The 14,849-nt window shown below is 43.2% G+C and overlaps 1 protein-coding gene across 2 annotated transcripts in view; it reads right to left on the bottom strand.

Moving 5' to 3' along the window:
* Positions 1-562: 562 nt before the first annotated feature.
* The window catches only part of KLHL25 (kelch like family member 25), a 29,035-nt gene continuing 14,748 nt past the window's right edge, over positions 563-14,849 (bottom strand). Inside the window, exons 2-3 of one of the 2 annotated variants that reach the window (XM_066592819.1) lie at positions 8,571-10,397; positions 563-4,685 (exon numbers count right to left, since the gene is read on the bottom strand). In XM_066592819.1, coding sequence (XP_066448916.1) covers positions 8,611-10,380 — 1,770 coding nt within the window. In that variant the 5' untranslated portion in view covers positions 10,381-10,397 and the 3' untranslated portion in view covers positions 563-4,685; positions 8,571-8,610. Of the gene's footprint in view, positions 4,686-8,515; positions 10,398-14,849 lie in introns of those variants that run through there. The other variant, XM_066592820.1, reaches the window with a different exon arrangement.

Below are 14,849 nucleotides of genomic sequence, written 5' to 3'. Positions count from 1 at the left end.
ACACAGCTAAGGCACGGATCGTTGTAAAGGCCAATTTTTTAAATTACTAATGGACATCTGCTTTAATGGTCAAAACCATACTAAGATCATGGGTGTCTATATCAGGGTTCCCCAAACTCCAGCCCTCAACAGGTCATGCTTTCAGGATTTTCTTAGTATTGCACAGGTGATGTAGCGGTCAGCGTATTCTCACTATAGTCTATCCTCAAATCATGACCCGTTGGAGGGGGTTGGGTCAGGTACCCCTGAAGGTCCCTTCCAACTCTACTATTCTATGAGGGGTCGTGAGAACTGGAGTTTGGGGAACACCGCTCCACATGAATACACTTTTGTTCTCATTACAGCACTGTTTCTCAACTCCAATCCTCAAGAACTCCCAAGGGACCTTTCATATATGTAGTTACAGTCACAGCCTCATCTGCTTCTGCATCGTCCACAATCTATACATGCAGATTTTGGTGCAGAATTTTCTGCGTCTTTAGGGCCTCTACCCACGAGCATTTTTTTAATGGGACTTTCCAACGTTAAAAATCGCATCGCCAAAAAAAAAAAAAAAAAAAAAAAAAAAAAACGCAAAAGCACAAACTTGCAATTTTTGTGCGATGTGATTCTGACATTAGAAAGTCCCATTGAAAAAAACAGCGATACCGCAGCGTTAAAAAAAAATTGCTAGTGGGTAAAAGCCCTTAGGTGCATCTTGCAGAAATATTCTGGGCTTTAATTAGGACGCACAATGCACGCAAATCCTATGTAATACTATGGAAATTCTGAAAATATGGCCTGTTGGAAGGACTAGAGTTGAGAAACAGTACATTAGAGAAGGGTTTCTCAAACGCCGGAGCTCAGGATTCCCCAACAGGTCATGATTTCAAGATATCCTATAACGAGAACACCTGCGGCAATGTCTGAGGCACTTGCAATTACTACATCACCTGTGCAATAACGAAGCAATCCTGCAACAGTGTCCTCCTGGGAGTTTGAGAAGCACTGCTTTAGGCTTCTTTCACATGAGCGCATATCGGCCAGCGTTTTCACGGCCGGACAATATGCGCTGTCATCTGATGCATTGGGTTCCAATGCATCAGATAACATGGGCATATTGGTGAGATGTAAAAACGCCTGGCCAATATAGCACCGGGAGTTTTTACGTCGGACCAAAACATAGTTCTGAAACGATGCTTTGCCCAGAATAGCTTTGCCCAGAATACGTCCAGCCGCTGCAGGGGCTCCCATGGGAGCCCATGGCAGCGGCCGTAGGTGGGAGGGAGTTTAGCATCGTGGCATAAGAGCTCCATAGTTGCACATTCTTATCTATTCTGACACAGCTAAGCCCTACTAAGATTTTGAATAGTTCTAGTAACAAGATGGATGGCTGCACCACATGAAGGCACATTAAAGGGGTTGTCCAGTTGTAAACGGATTGCCTTTCCTCAGGATTGGTCATTAGTAGTAGACTGGTGGAATTCCAGCACCTAGGAACTCTCTTTGATCAGCTATTCACCAGACTGATGTGCTTTGTGCACTGAACTGATTTCTGCAGAAAGCAGACAGCTCTGTTCCTACTACAGTGGCCAGGCTTGGTATTACAGCCTGTGGCTCCTTCATTTCAATGGGCGCAATACCAAACATGGCCATGACAGTGTAACAGAGCTGTATGCTACCTGCAGAAATCATCTCAGTGCACAAGCGTGCTGGCCTAGAACACTGCTAATCATAGTAACACAGTATGTTAGGCTGAAAACATATCTTCATCTAGTTCATCTTATTACCCCATAATGTTTATCCAAAGGAAGGCAAAAAAAAAACCCTCAATGAGGTTGAAGACAAATTTCCGTCAAGAGAAAAAAATTCCTTCTTGACTCCAATCTGGCAATTGGAATAATCCCTGGGTCGACAACCCTTCTGAAGTAATTAAGGATTATAACATATAATATTGTATCGCTCAAGTGTCCAGGCCTCTCTTAAACTCTTATCGAAATCCTCATGACATCACCATACCCTCCGGCAGAGAGTTCCATAATCTCACTGCTCTTACAGTAAAGAACCCCCTTCTATATCGGTCTGGAAACCTACTTCCTTCTTGAGTCTCGGTGCCCAAAACTGTCCACAATATTCCATGTGTGGTCTGACCAGTGACTTGTAAAGAGGAAGAAAAAGGTTCTTATCATGTGCCTCCAGAACTCTTTTGATGCACTCAATGATCCTATTTGCTTTGGCAGCAGCTGCCTGACACTGGATGTTCCAGTTAAGCTTACAGTTAACTAAAACCCCACGTCCTTGTCAGTGTTTCGCAGTGGTTTCCCATTTAGTGTATAATAGTGACATACATTCCCTCTGCCCATGTGCAGAACCTTACATTTATTAGCGTTAACCCTCATATGACACTTTTTTGCTCAAACCCCCCCAACTTATTCAGATCTATTTGCATCCATAACCTGTCCTCTCTTGTTAATTTCTTTATAGTTTTGTATCCAAATATTGATATTTTACTGTATAATCCTTCTACCAGGTCATTAATATATTAAAAAAAAGGACCTGATCCTGCCTGGCGCCTGTGGTACCCCACTAGTAACAGTGACCCAATCAGAGTATGTATGATTAATAACTAACCTCTGCTTTTTATCACTGAGCCAGTTACTTACCCACTTACACACATTCTTGCCCGGATCAAGCATTCTGCCAGTTTTAACCAGTTACTTACCCACTTACACACATTCTTGCCCGGATCAAGCATTCTGCCAGTTTTAACCACTACCCCTTCATTCTCATTACTTATTCCCATATCTCTGTCTACACTATTTTCCCCTCTCTTTCTCTAGTTGCCCTCACTCACCACCCACCCCCTCACCCAGTCTGCACTCCTATTCACCTTCTTAATGGAGTAGACAGCCCCCTGCTGGCTGTTAGGGACCATGTCATGCTGCAGCACTGCTAACCCTGAAATGGCATTCACCTCATTTGCCAACTTTACAAACTTGTTGGGGTGTGCTAGTTCAGGACTAGCCTCCCTAGATCTCAGCTAGCCACCTGATCATCCTTCACTTCCATGCTCCCATCTGCCCCAGCAAGTATCTGCTCAGTGAGCAACAAACTCCTTTCCCTGTTGTCAATCTTGCAAGCTGTGCATTTAGATCCAGGATCTGGGCTTCCAAACGCACACCATGCTTACTTCCTCGAAGACTGACCTTCACTGATCTACTATTGCTGGCCTATCCTGAGGCTAGCCAACCAATAGTTTACAACTGGACTACCCTTTTAATGCGGTGACCTAAAAAAAAAAAACTTTTCTGGACAATTGCAGAAACAACACAGAAGGCTTCTAAACCGACACAGAAGGCAAAACAACACAGAAGGCAAAACCTCAGTTAAAAAGGTGCTTAGCATTAGGAAAAACATGGTTGCTGTCTTCCAAAACCAGCCCCTCTTATCCACAGGCAGCAGAGCTTTGTTCTACACCAGCGGTTTTTAACTCCAGACGTAAATCCAGGTGATGTTTACTGGAATCCCATAGTATTACACAGGTGATGTCATTCTCTTCAGTGCCTCCAAAATTTCTACAGGCCTTCTCTCTAATGGAAATCGTCACATCAGGACGGTGCCCCGCTACAACTAGAGATAAAGCCTACAGCGAAAAAGGACACTTCATGCTTGATTTTCCATAGAGGCGTTCTGTCCTAGATTCCATTACCCTTTCCAGCCCGTAATGCCGGAAACGAAAGGAAACCTCCTCAAAACCACAGATTTGTAGAATGGCAGATATAGCTTGTGTCCAGATTCCATTTTCTGGATTAGGGATGTAACCCAGGCCGGAAGCTTTACCGTGATGTGAACATACCCCAACATCACCCAACTCTTAACCCTACCTCCTGTACAAGAGTGTTTCATATTAGCATCTCGTAGCTTCAACCATCTACTCTGGCCTTCCATTTGTGCACACTTCTCTGGTCCCCTTCACATTACTAATGGTCACTCACTCCTACAAGAATGTCCAGGTACTCCTGCTTCTTGAAGTTGGGTGTGTGACCAATTTTAACCCCTTCCAATCTAATTTGTATCCTGGTTTTCCTAGGCGGCTGGACTCTTTCTGATGTTATACAACTGCGCTATCTGCTGGCGAAAGCCAGTACTGCATGAGGTGACACATTGGATAGGCTCAGACAGCTGAGAGGCTGGCAATATACAGTAAGAGAACCCAGTGGGATGTCTTCCAACATCGAAGCTGTACAGCCTTAAATCATAATGTCTTTAGACGTCAGACAGTGGATTGGAAAGGATTAAAGAGTCAACAGTATGACAAATGTCCAATCAATGGGCTTTTTGTCATAATTTACCAGCTCATTCAGCTAGAACTTTTTTTTTTATGCAATATCTTGGTTACAACTAAGCCGTCAATGTAAAAAGTATGTTAAACATCCCACCTCTGTCTTATACAATGACTTGTCCTTCTACATATACGTCTTACAGTGTAATATTTCCACAGCAGCATCATTTATAAGTGTGCCGTTCATCTCAAAAATGAACTGTAAAACACAACTATTCAATAGTCAAGGCTGCCATGTTGGGCACTCGCGTCAGAAGGTGTAAGCCAGCAGGAACTCCAGCAGGCACCTCCAATACTTGAAGGCTCCTGCAGGTTGAAACTCAAACTTGGCAAGTGCGGCATTCAGGGCCCTGGACACAGCCGTCTGGAGGAGACAAAAAAAGGGGAAAAAAAACACATATATAAATTTTTGAAAAGCCTGAACTATCGACTAGATGTAGATAAGAAAATTTGCCCATCAAATGTGAGGAACAGCAACTCCTATATTACCAAGACTGAGGGAAGCAGTGGTCTACCGGGATTACTAGAAATTCTTCATTGTCTATAGCTGCATAGTCTTTGGCAGTCTTCACACACAACAGAAATGCTGTGGAATTTCCAGTGCCGAAATCGCAGTGGAAATCCGGCAGCAGTTATAGTACAAGGTATGTTCAAGAGATTTCTAAAATTCTCCGTCACGCTGAGAAAACTTTCCAGAACAATCTGCGGCATGTCTATTTATGCTGCAGAAGTCAAGCCTTGAAATGCAAAAAGAAGTTACATTCTGCAGTCACACCCAACAAGCTATGCCCACTTTCAGGAGAGTGGCACTGAGTGTGGTCCACTGCTGAAAAAGTTGTCTAACGTTTGTGCAAGCTTGGCCTATGGTAAATTGTGCAACTTTTTTTTTTTTTTAAACACCTAAAAGTGGTTGATAAATCTTCCCCCAAAGTGTTCATGATGGCACTAATGGGCTAGGGAGGTGCAGTGCGTCATGAGTGATAGTATACACAGCAAATGTTTAAAATGAAGTCACCTTCATATTTTATATGGTCACTTCCTATGGTAGGAAAATGCCTTTAAATTACAGATGTTTGTTGCGGAAATCCGCAATTCTATTTAGCTAGTGGACATGAGGCCTAAAGGCCCATTTAGACAACAAATCTTGCTCAAAGCAGTCTTTTGAGCGATAACCATTGGGTCTAAATGAATGGACACCGTGTAGTTTTTATGCACGATTCGTTTCTCGCTCAGTTCTAGTTTTTTTTTTTTAGAATTGAGCGATGAACTTTAATTAGCGGTGCAGGCTGTTATCAGTCAGCAGCGCTGATAAGGTTCTGTCAGGCCATGTCCCGCTAAAGAGGACAATGCAGCTGTTCGCTCAGACGAACACCACTCAGCATAAGCAGAGTCTCTGCATCTCCGGTGCGGTCTTCTCCTCACTCTGCAGAAGACATCGTTATCACTGCCAGAGATGAACGCCAACTCAGCCAATCCATAAACCCCACTTCCACAACGCGATGGCTGTGATTGGTTCTTCGTGCGCTGCTCAGCCAATCAATGCAGCGCTTGATGCACCAATCACAGCCATCGCATTGTTTCATCGAGCGCGGCACTGATTGGCTGGCAACACTCAAGAACCAATCAGAGCCATCGCTTCCTGGAGGCGGGATTTATGAATCCCAGAACCAGGAAGCTATCTCCTGCCAGCAGCTGAGGACTGCAAGCGCTGGAGCTCCGGAGACCAGTGGGAGGACACAGACGGTGGCTGCTAGGTAATTATAAGACATTCCCCTTGAAAATAAGACCTAGAGCCTCTTTTGGGGCAAAAACTAATATAAGACAAGGAAACAATGTCTTAGACTGTATTAGTAAATGTGCTCCACACACAGAGTATTACCACTACAGACATACAGGAATGAAGCCTGCTGCTAAAACAAGCTACAGCACTTTCCTTTGCCAAGAGATTGCACAGTATTCTTGGAATCTGCAGCTCCGATATGTGAGGGCTTCTTTCTAATAGGATTAATGAAGTCATGAGGCAGCCAGTTAATTAACATTATAGCAGCTTAAATATGTCAGAACCCTGAAAATGATGGTGATTGAGGCGATGCCAGGAGCAGCCCACAAATTAGACTCAGAGCTCCGTTACCAGAGCTAGGAAAATCCACACTGCTGTCTCAGCTAAGAGTCCGCTTTCCTACACATCATATGCATGCGTCTCGGTTCCAATTCAACTAATTGGAGTAATGGTAAGATCAGTTCCCTTCAAATAATCACTTCTGCTTTCCCCAGCCATTTTGGCAGACATTCCTTATAATAATGAAAACCACAATCTGCTTCGTCTCCTCTTGATTTATCTCCCTGTTTTTTTATTAGTCCACATTTTCAAAGGATGAAAGAGGAGCCGACTGTAACTAACCCGCGGTCCGCTTCTCTACGAGATTAGGAGCCATCCCAGGGCGACCGCCTATTGAAAATGTCACTTAAAAGAAAAAGAGATTTTACTTTCTGGAGCATTTAGTGTCTTTGTTTGCAGAGAATGGAGCAGCCATGTTGGGCACTGAAAAACTATTTCTTCCCATCTTTGTGAAGAACGGTAGAAAGGGAGTTAAACCTCAAGATTAGTCTAGAACATGGCCAATTTCATTATCTCTTGTTAGGAACAGGGGGCATACTCTTGGCATAACCCTTTTACCCATTTCCAATCCACTGCCTGACATCTTCCTACATTCTGATTCAAGCTTGTACAGCTTCAATGTCAGAAGACGTCCAACAGGGTATTCTTACCGTCTATTGCTAGCCACTCAGCGGTCACACACACTGGCTTTAGCCAGCAGATGGTACTATTGTATAACAGCAAAAAGAGAAAGCCTTTTAGGAAACCCTGAATCCAGAATTGGATTGGAAAGGGTTATAAAGAAGCCAGATTGTCTCCTTTTTGAAAACTAAGCCAGTCCAGCAACCTCTAATAAAATTTGGCATGCCGCAGGCTTCCCTATTTATTCCTATTTTTTACCTATATCAACCAGATTTCCTTTTACTTAAACATATTAGGTAAAATGTAAGTGGTAAAAGGCACCCCCACTACTTCTCCATTATCGCTCAGGTGTGCAATTACTATTACCTCATGGATTTTGACCCATAGGAACTGGCCTTATGGCCTACAAGCTCTTAGTAGTTGGTTATAAAATCAATAGTCTTTGGTAACAGCGTTTATCACTCCATAGTAGCAATGTAGCTGATTTTAATTTCTCATTTACTTCATATCTATCTCTAAATGGTAGAACTGTAGGTCTGCTCACAAACGATCCTATTGTTCTTGCCAGTGGGGTAGTTTGTACTTCAGAGTTCCTTTTCCTATTGGAACTGGCCAAATACCCCCATACACAGACTTTAGTTGTCCGAATGAACCTGTAATGGCGGAGCTGGATGACTCAACGTGTATGGGGGTGGCTCGTCTTTCACTTGACAAGCAGATGATGTCGGGGTAAAGGATGGGGTACAATTAAGGTTCAATCCTGTTGTGACAAGGTGCCAGCACCAGAGCTGTTCAGCAGTCACTTACCGCCCTGGGGGAAATAGCCGAACAGTCGTTGAATGTGTATAGGAAACTTAAGGGTTTTCATTCACCTTAAGGTTGTTTATCACTCACTAGTGGTGGGGAGGTCTCTAGATCATGACCATGCCATACATTTGTCTCCATGGTCCTTCCATAGGCTCTACTCTACTAATAAAAACTTGCATTTGGACAACAGATTAACTGCCATGTCTTTCCCCATTCTTCCATTGGGCAGAACAATTCGTGACTGCTTGTTTTGATCAGGGCAGATACAATGACCTATAGCCAGATATCAGGGACTCGTTAAAAGGAACTATCACTGGGTTATGACTCAGGAGTCATACAAAAGAGGACTAGGAGCCTGACTTTATAACATGCTGTCTGCACATAGGGGGCGCGAGTGGGTAATACCTGTACGCATTAAATTGCCAAAATATTCTCTGCATTGTATAGAAATGAGGGCAAGTGTGCCCTCATGGCTCGTCTTACTCGTAGACTTGGCTTATATAAGGGCCCCTTCTATCTTTTCAGACTCAAGAAAGCAAGTGCATCTTCATTTAATTCCCTCAACAGGAAGATTATGGGGCAATTTATTGGTTGTAGCTACACCCTTTATCAGCAAGATAGATGTTGGCATTGTCAGATAGCAGATATCCATTTAATATAGAATGTCATTTAATATAGAATGTCACCCCTACACTTATTTACCTCTGTGTTACAAGTAGTAATCATTTTAAAGTCCATCTTCTCACGCAGGCAAATGTTTCCAAGTACTCACGAAAGCAGTCGGTATAAGAGAGTAAGGCACCGTTGTGATGCTATTCCAAGAGTCCGAAATCGGATCATAACAGTCTAAGGTTTTACACCTTTGGGTCCCAAAATATCCCCCAACGACATAGAGTTTATTGCCCGATGCTAGAGCATGACAAGACATTCGTTTGGCTGTCATATCTCCAATTCTTGTCCACTGATTAGTTTCAGTGTCAAAGCGATAGGCGGAGGCGGCTGTAAATTCGGTGTCTCCTCCCATGATAAATATCTGGCTGCCCAGCACCGCCGCGGCAGTATAGCGCCACGGCTGGGGACACTCAGCTTTTATACTCCACCGGTTTTCAAAAGGATCATAACACTGCACCTTAGAGACCCGATCTCTGTGTATGCTTGTCCCTCCAAAAACAAAAAGTTTCAGCTTGGCGCTAACTACGGCAGCATTGCTTACACCATCCCGCAGCGGGGCCACCATGGTCCATTTATTTGATAGAGGATCATACCTCTCTACTTGCTTTAAGGAAACGGAAGGTGATGCAGGGAAAATTCCAGCAACCGCTGTATGTCCACCAACTACATAAAGGCAGTTTTGTAACTCGGCTGAGCCATGCCCAAACCTTGCGATGAGCATGGGTGCCGCTTTTGACCACTCCTCATGGACTGTATCATACACCCACACATCTTTAGAAACTCCATTCTCAGAGCCCCGTCCACCGGTCACATAGACCTTACATCCAATGGCACAAGCACTAAACTCTTTCCTTGGGCTTGGCAAGTCAGCTTTAGGAATGATCTCTTTAGCTTTGTGATCTACTTGGTAAATTTTATCACACATAAATGTTTGGCCTCCCAGAATAAGTAAGGTATGCCCTGCTTTTCGAGGCTTGGCACATAGACTTGTCACCACACCATCATTCTGCAGTATCTTTCTCTTGCACTGAACAGCCTCCTCCATGATGACTTTGCTCCTCTCATCGGCCGTTACCAAGTCTTCACAAGCGATGGCTTCCTTCAACGATTCAGAGGTGAGCAAGGCCAATCTGATGTTCTTTAATAACTCAGGAAAATAATCTTTTCTTTTGTCCAAATCATACTTAACCCATTGAAGCATGGCATTGAAAACCACCTGTTCATCTTCAATCTCAAGTTCATCACTTGAAACCAAGTCCAGCAAGAGGTCTTTAGAAAGATTATTGAAGTCTTCTGTCTTATGCACCGTTTCAAAGTTGACCAAGCACATTCGCAAAGACAACTCATACAATCTTCTGCATTGGTGAGCGTCAGACAACAGGAGCATTCCCAAGCAATTCGAGGGATAAAGGTTTTTCTCTAAAAACTCTGCAGCGGCATCCCTTACATCATGAAACTGAAGCATGTCTCCGGCTTCTAATAGAGACTCGGCATTTTCTTCATTAATTATTATTTTGGAAGAGTAAGCAAAGTCAAGCAAGAGTTCCAGGACTTCCGGATGAAGACTATCATGAAAGTTCACAGTGTTATCAATACTCTCTCTCAACCCATGGCTGAACATGGCCTCAAAGTATTGGCTGCAGGCCGCCAGCACCACCCGATGGCATGGAAAGGAGCGGTCTCCTGCCCATAGTGTGACATCTGTGAAAAGTTGCTGCTTTCGCATAGTATTAAGATGGGTCAGGACACAGTCTGGGTGACCGAGTTTGTGATATAATGAAATATTCATAGACCCTGTACTGGTCCGTGACTTGCGATTTTCATGAACGCTGACCGACATGATGACAACATCTAAAGCTGGAAAAAAAAAAAGTACATTAGAGTTAGTGCTGAGTTATGCTTGACTAACACATCTATACAAAAAGCTAAGATTATATGCGGGTTGCATTTTAGCATCCTCTACTTTTATGCATTAAAAGTGGACTGAAACAGATCAAAACAGATACTAAAGCTACTCTTTGTAACAAAGTAACAGCACAACTTGCTCAAGTCCACACCATTGTTTGCAGAAAAGTAAAAGATTACAGTGATTTATGAAAGTAGCAGTAAGAATCCGTCAAATCGAAAGGAAACTTTTTTTTTTTTAAATGAAAACATATGTTCCATCCATCCCGGTTAACAGTCTACGCTCTAGCGCTAAAGCCGATCATTATAGGTTTCCCTGCCTTAAATCTGCTGACACCCAAACCACAATAGAACAGGTCCATCGAGGTCAGCTTTATGTTGGAAGGTGCCCTGTGAGGTCCCTTCCATTGGCACCCCCACCAATATGATCAACATCTAGGGCTCATTCACATAAGCGTGTTTTTTTCAGTCCCTGAATGTGAATTGTATTGACAGATCACCTACTGCCTGCATATTCTATATCCCCCCCTCTAGTGTGTTTTTTTTTTTTTTTACACACAAATACATAATGTTTTTATACTTGGAAAGAAAAAAAAAAAAAAAAAAAAAAAAAAAAGGGCCTAATATTTTGATTCAGAAATAGACAGTGAATAACCACATTTCCTACATCTTCAGTAAGTATTTGTGCCAGGCTATTTACGGCTATGGCGTATTTCGGTGCGTAATACACACCAAGAGAGGACATGCTGCGTATTTTTCATGCGATCTAATGAAAAATACACAGATGTGAATAAACCCACTGGTTCTATTCACTGCCTAATAAGCTGCGCAATTAGAACCGAGTGAGCCTTTATACCATACAGTGACCAATTCTAACCATTCATTAGGGTGGCCAAGTAATACTTTCACAGTGTTGCCTAACTAAGACCCCTATGTAGTGCTGACACCACTTTGCACCGTGGCAATACTAACATACATTTTTCACTGTTACGGTAACATACAGCAATCAAATAAAGGTGTCCAACCTTAAAGGGTGTTCTGATATAGACGTCCTTGGTGGCAGGGTGGGGCGACTAAATGTGTATTTACTCCCCTCTTCACTTTCACACTGCTCCCTCACCCCCACTCCGATTCTCCAATAATTTACTTGGTCTGCAGTGGTTACGTGACCTCTGCAGCCAATAAGAGGGTCAGCAATGCCATCAATTACATTCCGTAAACTTGTAGAAGCCCGTGACATAACCCGTCAGCTGCTGTAGAGCCACGGTGAGTAGATTTATTTAATATACTTTTGAGCACAGGGAACCCAAAGCTATATAAAAAAGATTAAGTCAAGAGAACCCTTTAACTTATCCCCAAGCACAACGTATCTTGAGATTCTGACATTTAGGGACGGTGTCATCAGAAAACGAACTTTGGTGTAAAAAAAATAAATAAATAAAATCACATTTTATACTTTTTTTTTTTTTTTTTTAATTTTCAATATCACAATCTATATATAAACAAGTCCTAGGCATCAGATCATATGGCCGTATTCCTGAGACATAGAAGCGCCTGGCCAATATAGTGCCGGACATTTTTACTTTGGGCTCAAAAGATAGTCCCGGAACTATCTTTTGGGCTGGAATACGACGGCCGCTGCATGGGCACATAGCAGCGGCCGTAGGTGGAAGGGAGTTTAGCAACGCGGCTGCTAAACTCCATCCCTCTGCTCTCCTCCCCACTCGTTCTTTGCAATGGGAGGGGGTGGAGCTAAGCACTGTCCAATCCCACCTCCTCCTATTGCTGGCTGCGGACAAGGGGTGGGACATGCGGAGCTAAGCTCCCAACCCTTGTCCATAGCAATCAATAGGAGGCGGGACAGCGCTTAGCTCCACCCCCACCCATTGCAAAGAACAAACGAGGAGGAGAGCAGAGGGGAGCCTGCGATGGGGAGGGAGGGGGAAAAGGGAAGACGGCATGGTGACCTCCGTGCATATGCACCGGGGCCCACGCCGTGTGAACGGGCGCACAAACGTTAGATTTGTGCACCCGTTTCATGAGCTTTTACGCCCCACATGATAGCATATATCGTCCGGCCGTGAAACCGCCAGCCGATATGCGCTCGTGGGAAACAGCCCTCAGCCTAGTAGTCTGACACTTCCTGTTCTAAAGAGAAAACTTTTCAGCAGTCATCTCAGGCAGGATTACAAAAAAAACAGAAATAGGTGGTGGTCACAGATCACTCACCCCCCTCCCTTCCCCTGCACAATAACCTCTGCACATATCAAAAACCACATCTCCCATAAAAGTCAATGGGTCCCCTCCTGTCCATTGTGAGAATGGCCCACAAGGCTGCTGTAGTAAAGCATATCTCTGCAGCAAAATAAAAACAATTTTGAAAAATTTATTGTAATTCACCATCTGGTTTTAACAAGTAAATCTCTATCCCTCCACCCTCGGGACCTTTGGTGGTCAGCTGTTATCTGGTCCGCTGTCAGTGTGGACAGAGTTAAAAGGTGGACAGCGATGTGCACATTGCAATGGCCCGGGTTGATAATGCATTAATAGCCCCCATTAAATTCAGCCAGCTGGATAATAGCAGATCATTGGGGTCCGAGCGAATTCTTTGAAATTATTTTCTGCCGCCATTTTCTGACAGATATAAAACTTTTTATTTATCCGTCAACATAGTTGTGCGACTCATTATTTGCGGGACGTACTGTTTAAATTGGAACCATTTTTTTAATACATTTGACTTTGATTGCTTTTTATTACATTTTTTCTTGCAAATGGAGTGACAAAAAAAAAAAAAAAAAAAAAAAAGCCAGAAATGTGTTTTGTTTTTTTTTGTCACTGCATTTGCAAGAAAAAAAATGTAATAAAAAGCAAAAACACATTTCTGGTGGCTTTTTTTTGTTTTTTAACAACGTTCACCATACGGGGTAAATTTTGATTTGCTTTGATAGATTGCACTTTTCTGTACGCAGCGATACCAACTCTGTATTTTTTTTTTAATTAGTGTTATTATAGGTATGGCAAAAGGTTTTTGGTTTCTTTTAAAAATTACTTTTTTTTTTTTTTAAATAATAATTAGTAAAGCTATTTTTTTTTAGTCCCTACAGGGGGTAAGAACTTGCAACGCTTTGATCGCTTCTGCAGTGTGATGTAATGCCATAGCATTACATCAGATCACGGTGTGACAGGCATTCTATCACGCCACAGGCATGGCTTGATAGGTACTCTGCAATAGCAGCCCTGGGGCCTTTCAGAAAGCCCCCGGCTGCCAGGACAACCACACAGCAACCCACAATCTCATCACTGGGGGCCGTACAGGACACCCAAAACATCAATCGGGGCATTTAAATGTCAATGTAAGGATTGACGGCGGCATTTAAAGGGTTAACAGCTCCGATGTGCCGCACGGCTTATTGGAGCTGTTGTGTGTGAGTGTCTGCTGTAAGAAACAGCAGGCACCCACATTTTATGGAGCGGGATTGACCCACAATCCCCCTGCATATTAACATCTTCATCAACACTTCTACCCTAATCACCAATCAGGTTGCTGGAATTGTGAATCAGCCCACCCAAACAACCAATCAGGTTGCTGGAATTGTCAATCAGAACAAATCAGGTTGCTGGAATTGCTGAATAGGGCAGAAGTGTTGATGAAGATGTTAATATGCGATCCCCCTCCATACATACCCCGAACCTGCAGGACGTAACCGTACTAAGGGGTTAAGAAACATTTCTGTAGATGCTGGAGAACTTGTGACTTCTAAGGGCTGGTTCAGCTTCAAGAATCCACATTTCTTAGAAGGATTTGGAAAGCTGATGTGTTATTTCGGGAGGGTCATGGTGGTTACTGTGGTTTGGCCACCATTGCTCTTAGGCATTCTCTCCCCTTCTCACAGTACTTGACACTTCAATAACATGGGTGGTAATAAAATCTATATAGACATTTCAAGAGGGGAATTTCGAGAGATTATGGTGTGTGTGGTCTCTTCAAACAATAAGAATGGGCTGAACGATGGCTGCCCCATGCGGCCGATGGCTCCGATAAGCCTTTTTCCGAGGGTTCGGAAAACATTGATCATTTTTCCGTTCTATTAAATGTATACTAGAAGATTGCATATCATAACTAACAGATAAGCATTTCAGCCTTTCCCAGCGGCCCGAGGCCAAATGATTAGCGAGATGTCTCCACGGTCTGACATGACATCATCTGTCAAGTGGTTGCTCTGGGAAACGTTTTCTATCCCAACAAGGGACCTTCATTACCACAATAGTATTTGTTTAGTGAAGTCATTGCACATATAAATTAAATGAAGCTCAGAAATACTGCTTACCGGGCGCAAAACACAATGGTGTGAGTCACTGCAATTTACGGACAGATCAATGTGCTGCCGTATCCCTGGTGTAATA

Source organism: Eleutherodactylus coqui, chromosome 2, assembly GCF_035609145.1.
Source record: "Eleutherodactylus coqui strain aEleCoq1 chromosome 2, aEleCoq1.hap1, whole genome shotgun sequence".
NCBI lineage: Eukaryota > Metazoa > Chordata > Amphibia > Anura > Eleutherodactylidae > Eleutherodactylus > Eleutherodactylus coqui.
Note: the sequence above shows the minus strand (reverse complement) of the source record. Positions and strands in the feature narration are given on the sequence as shown.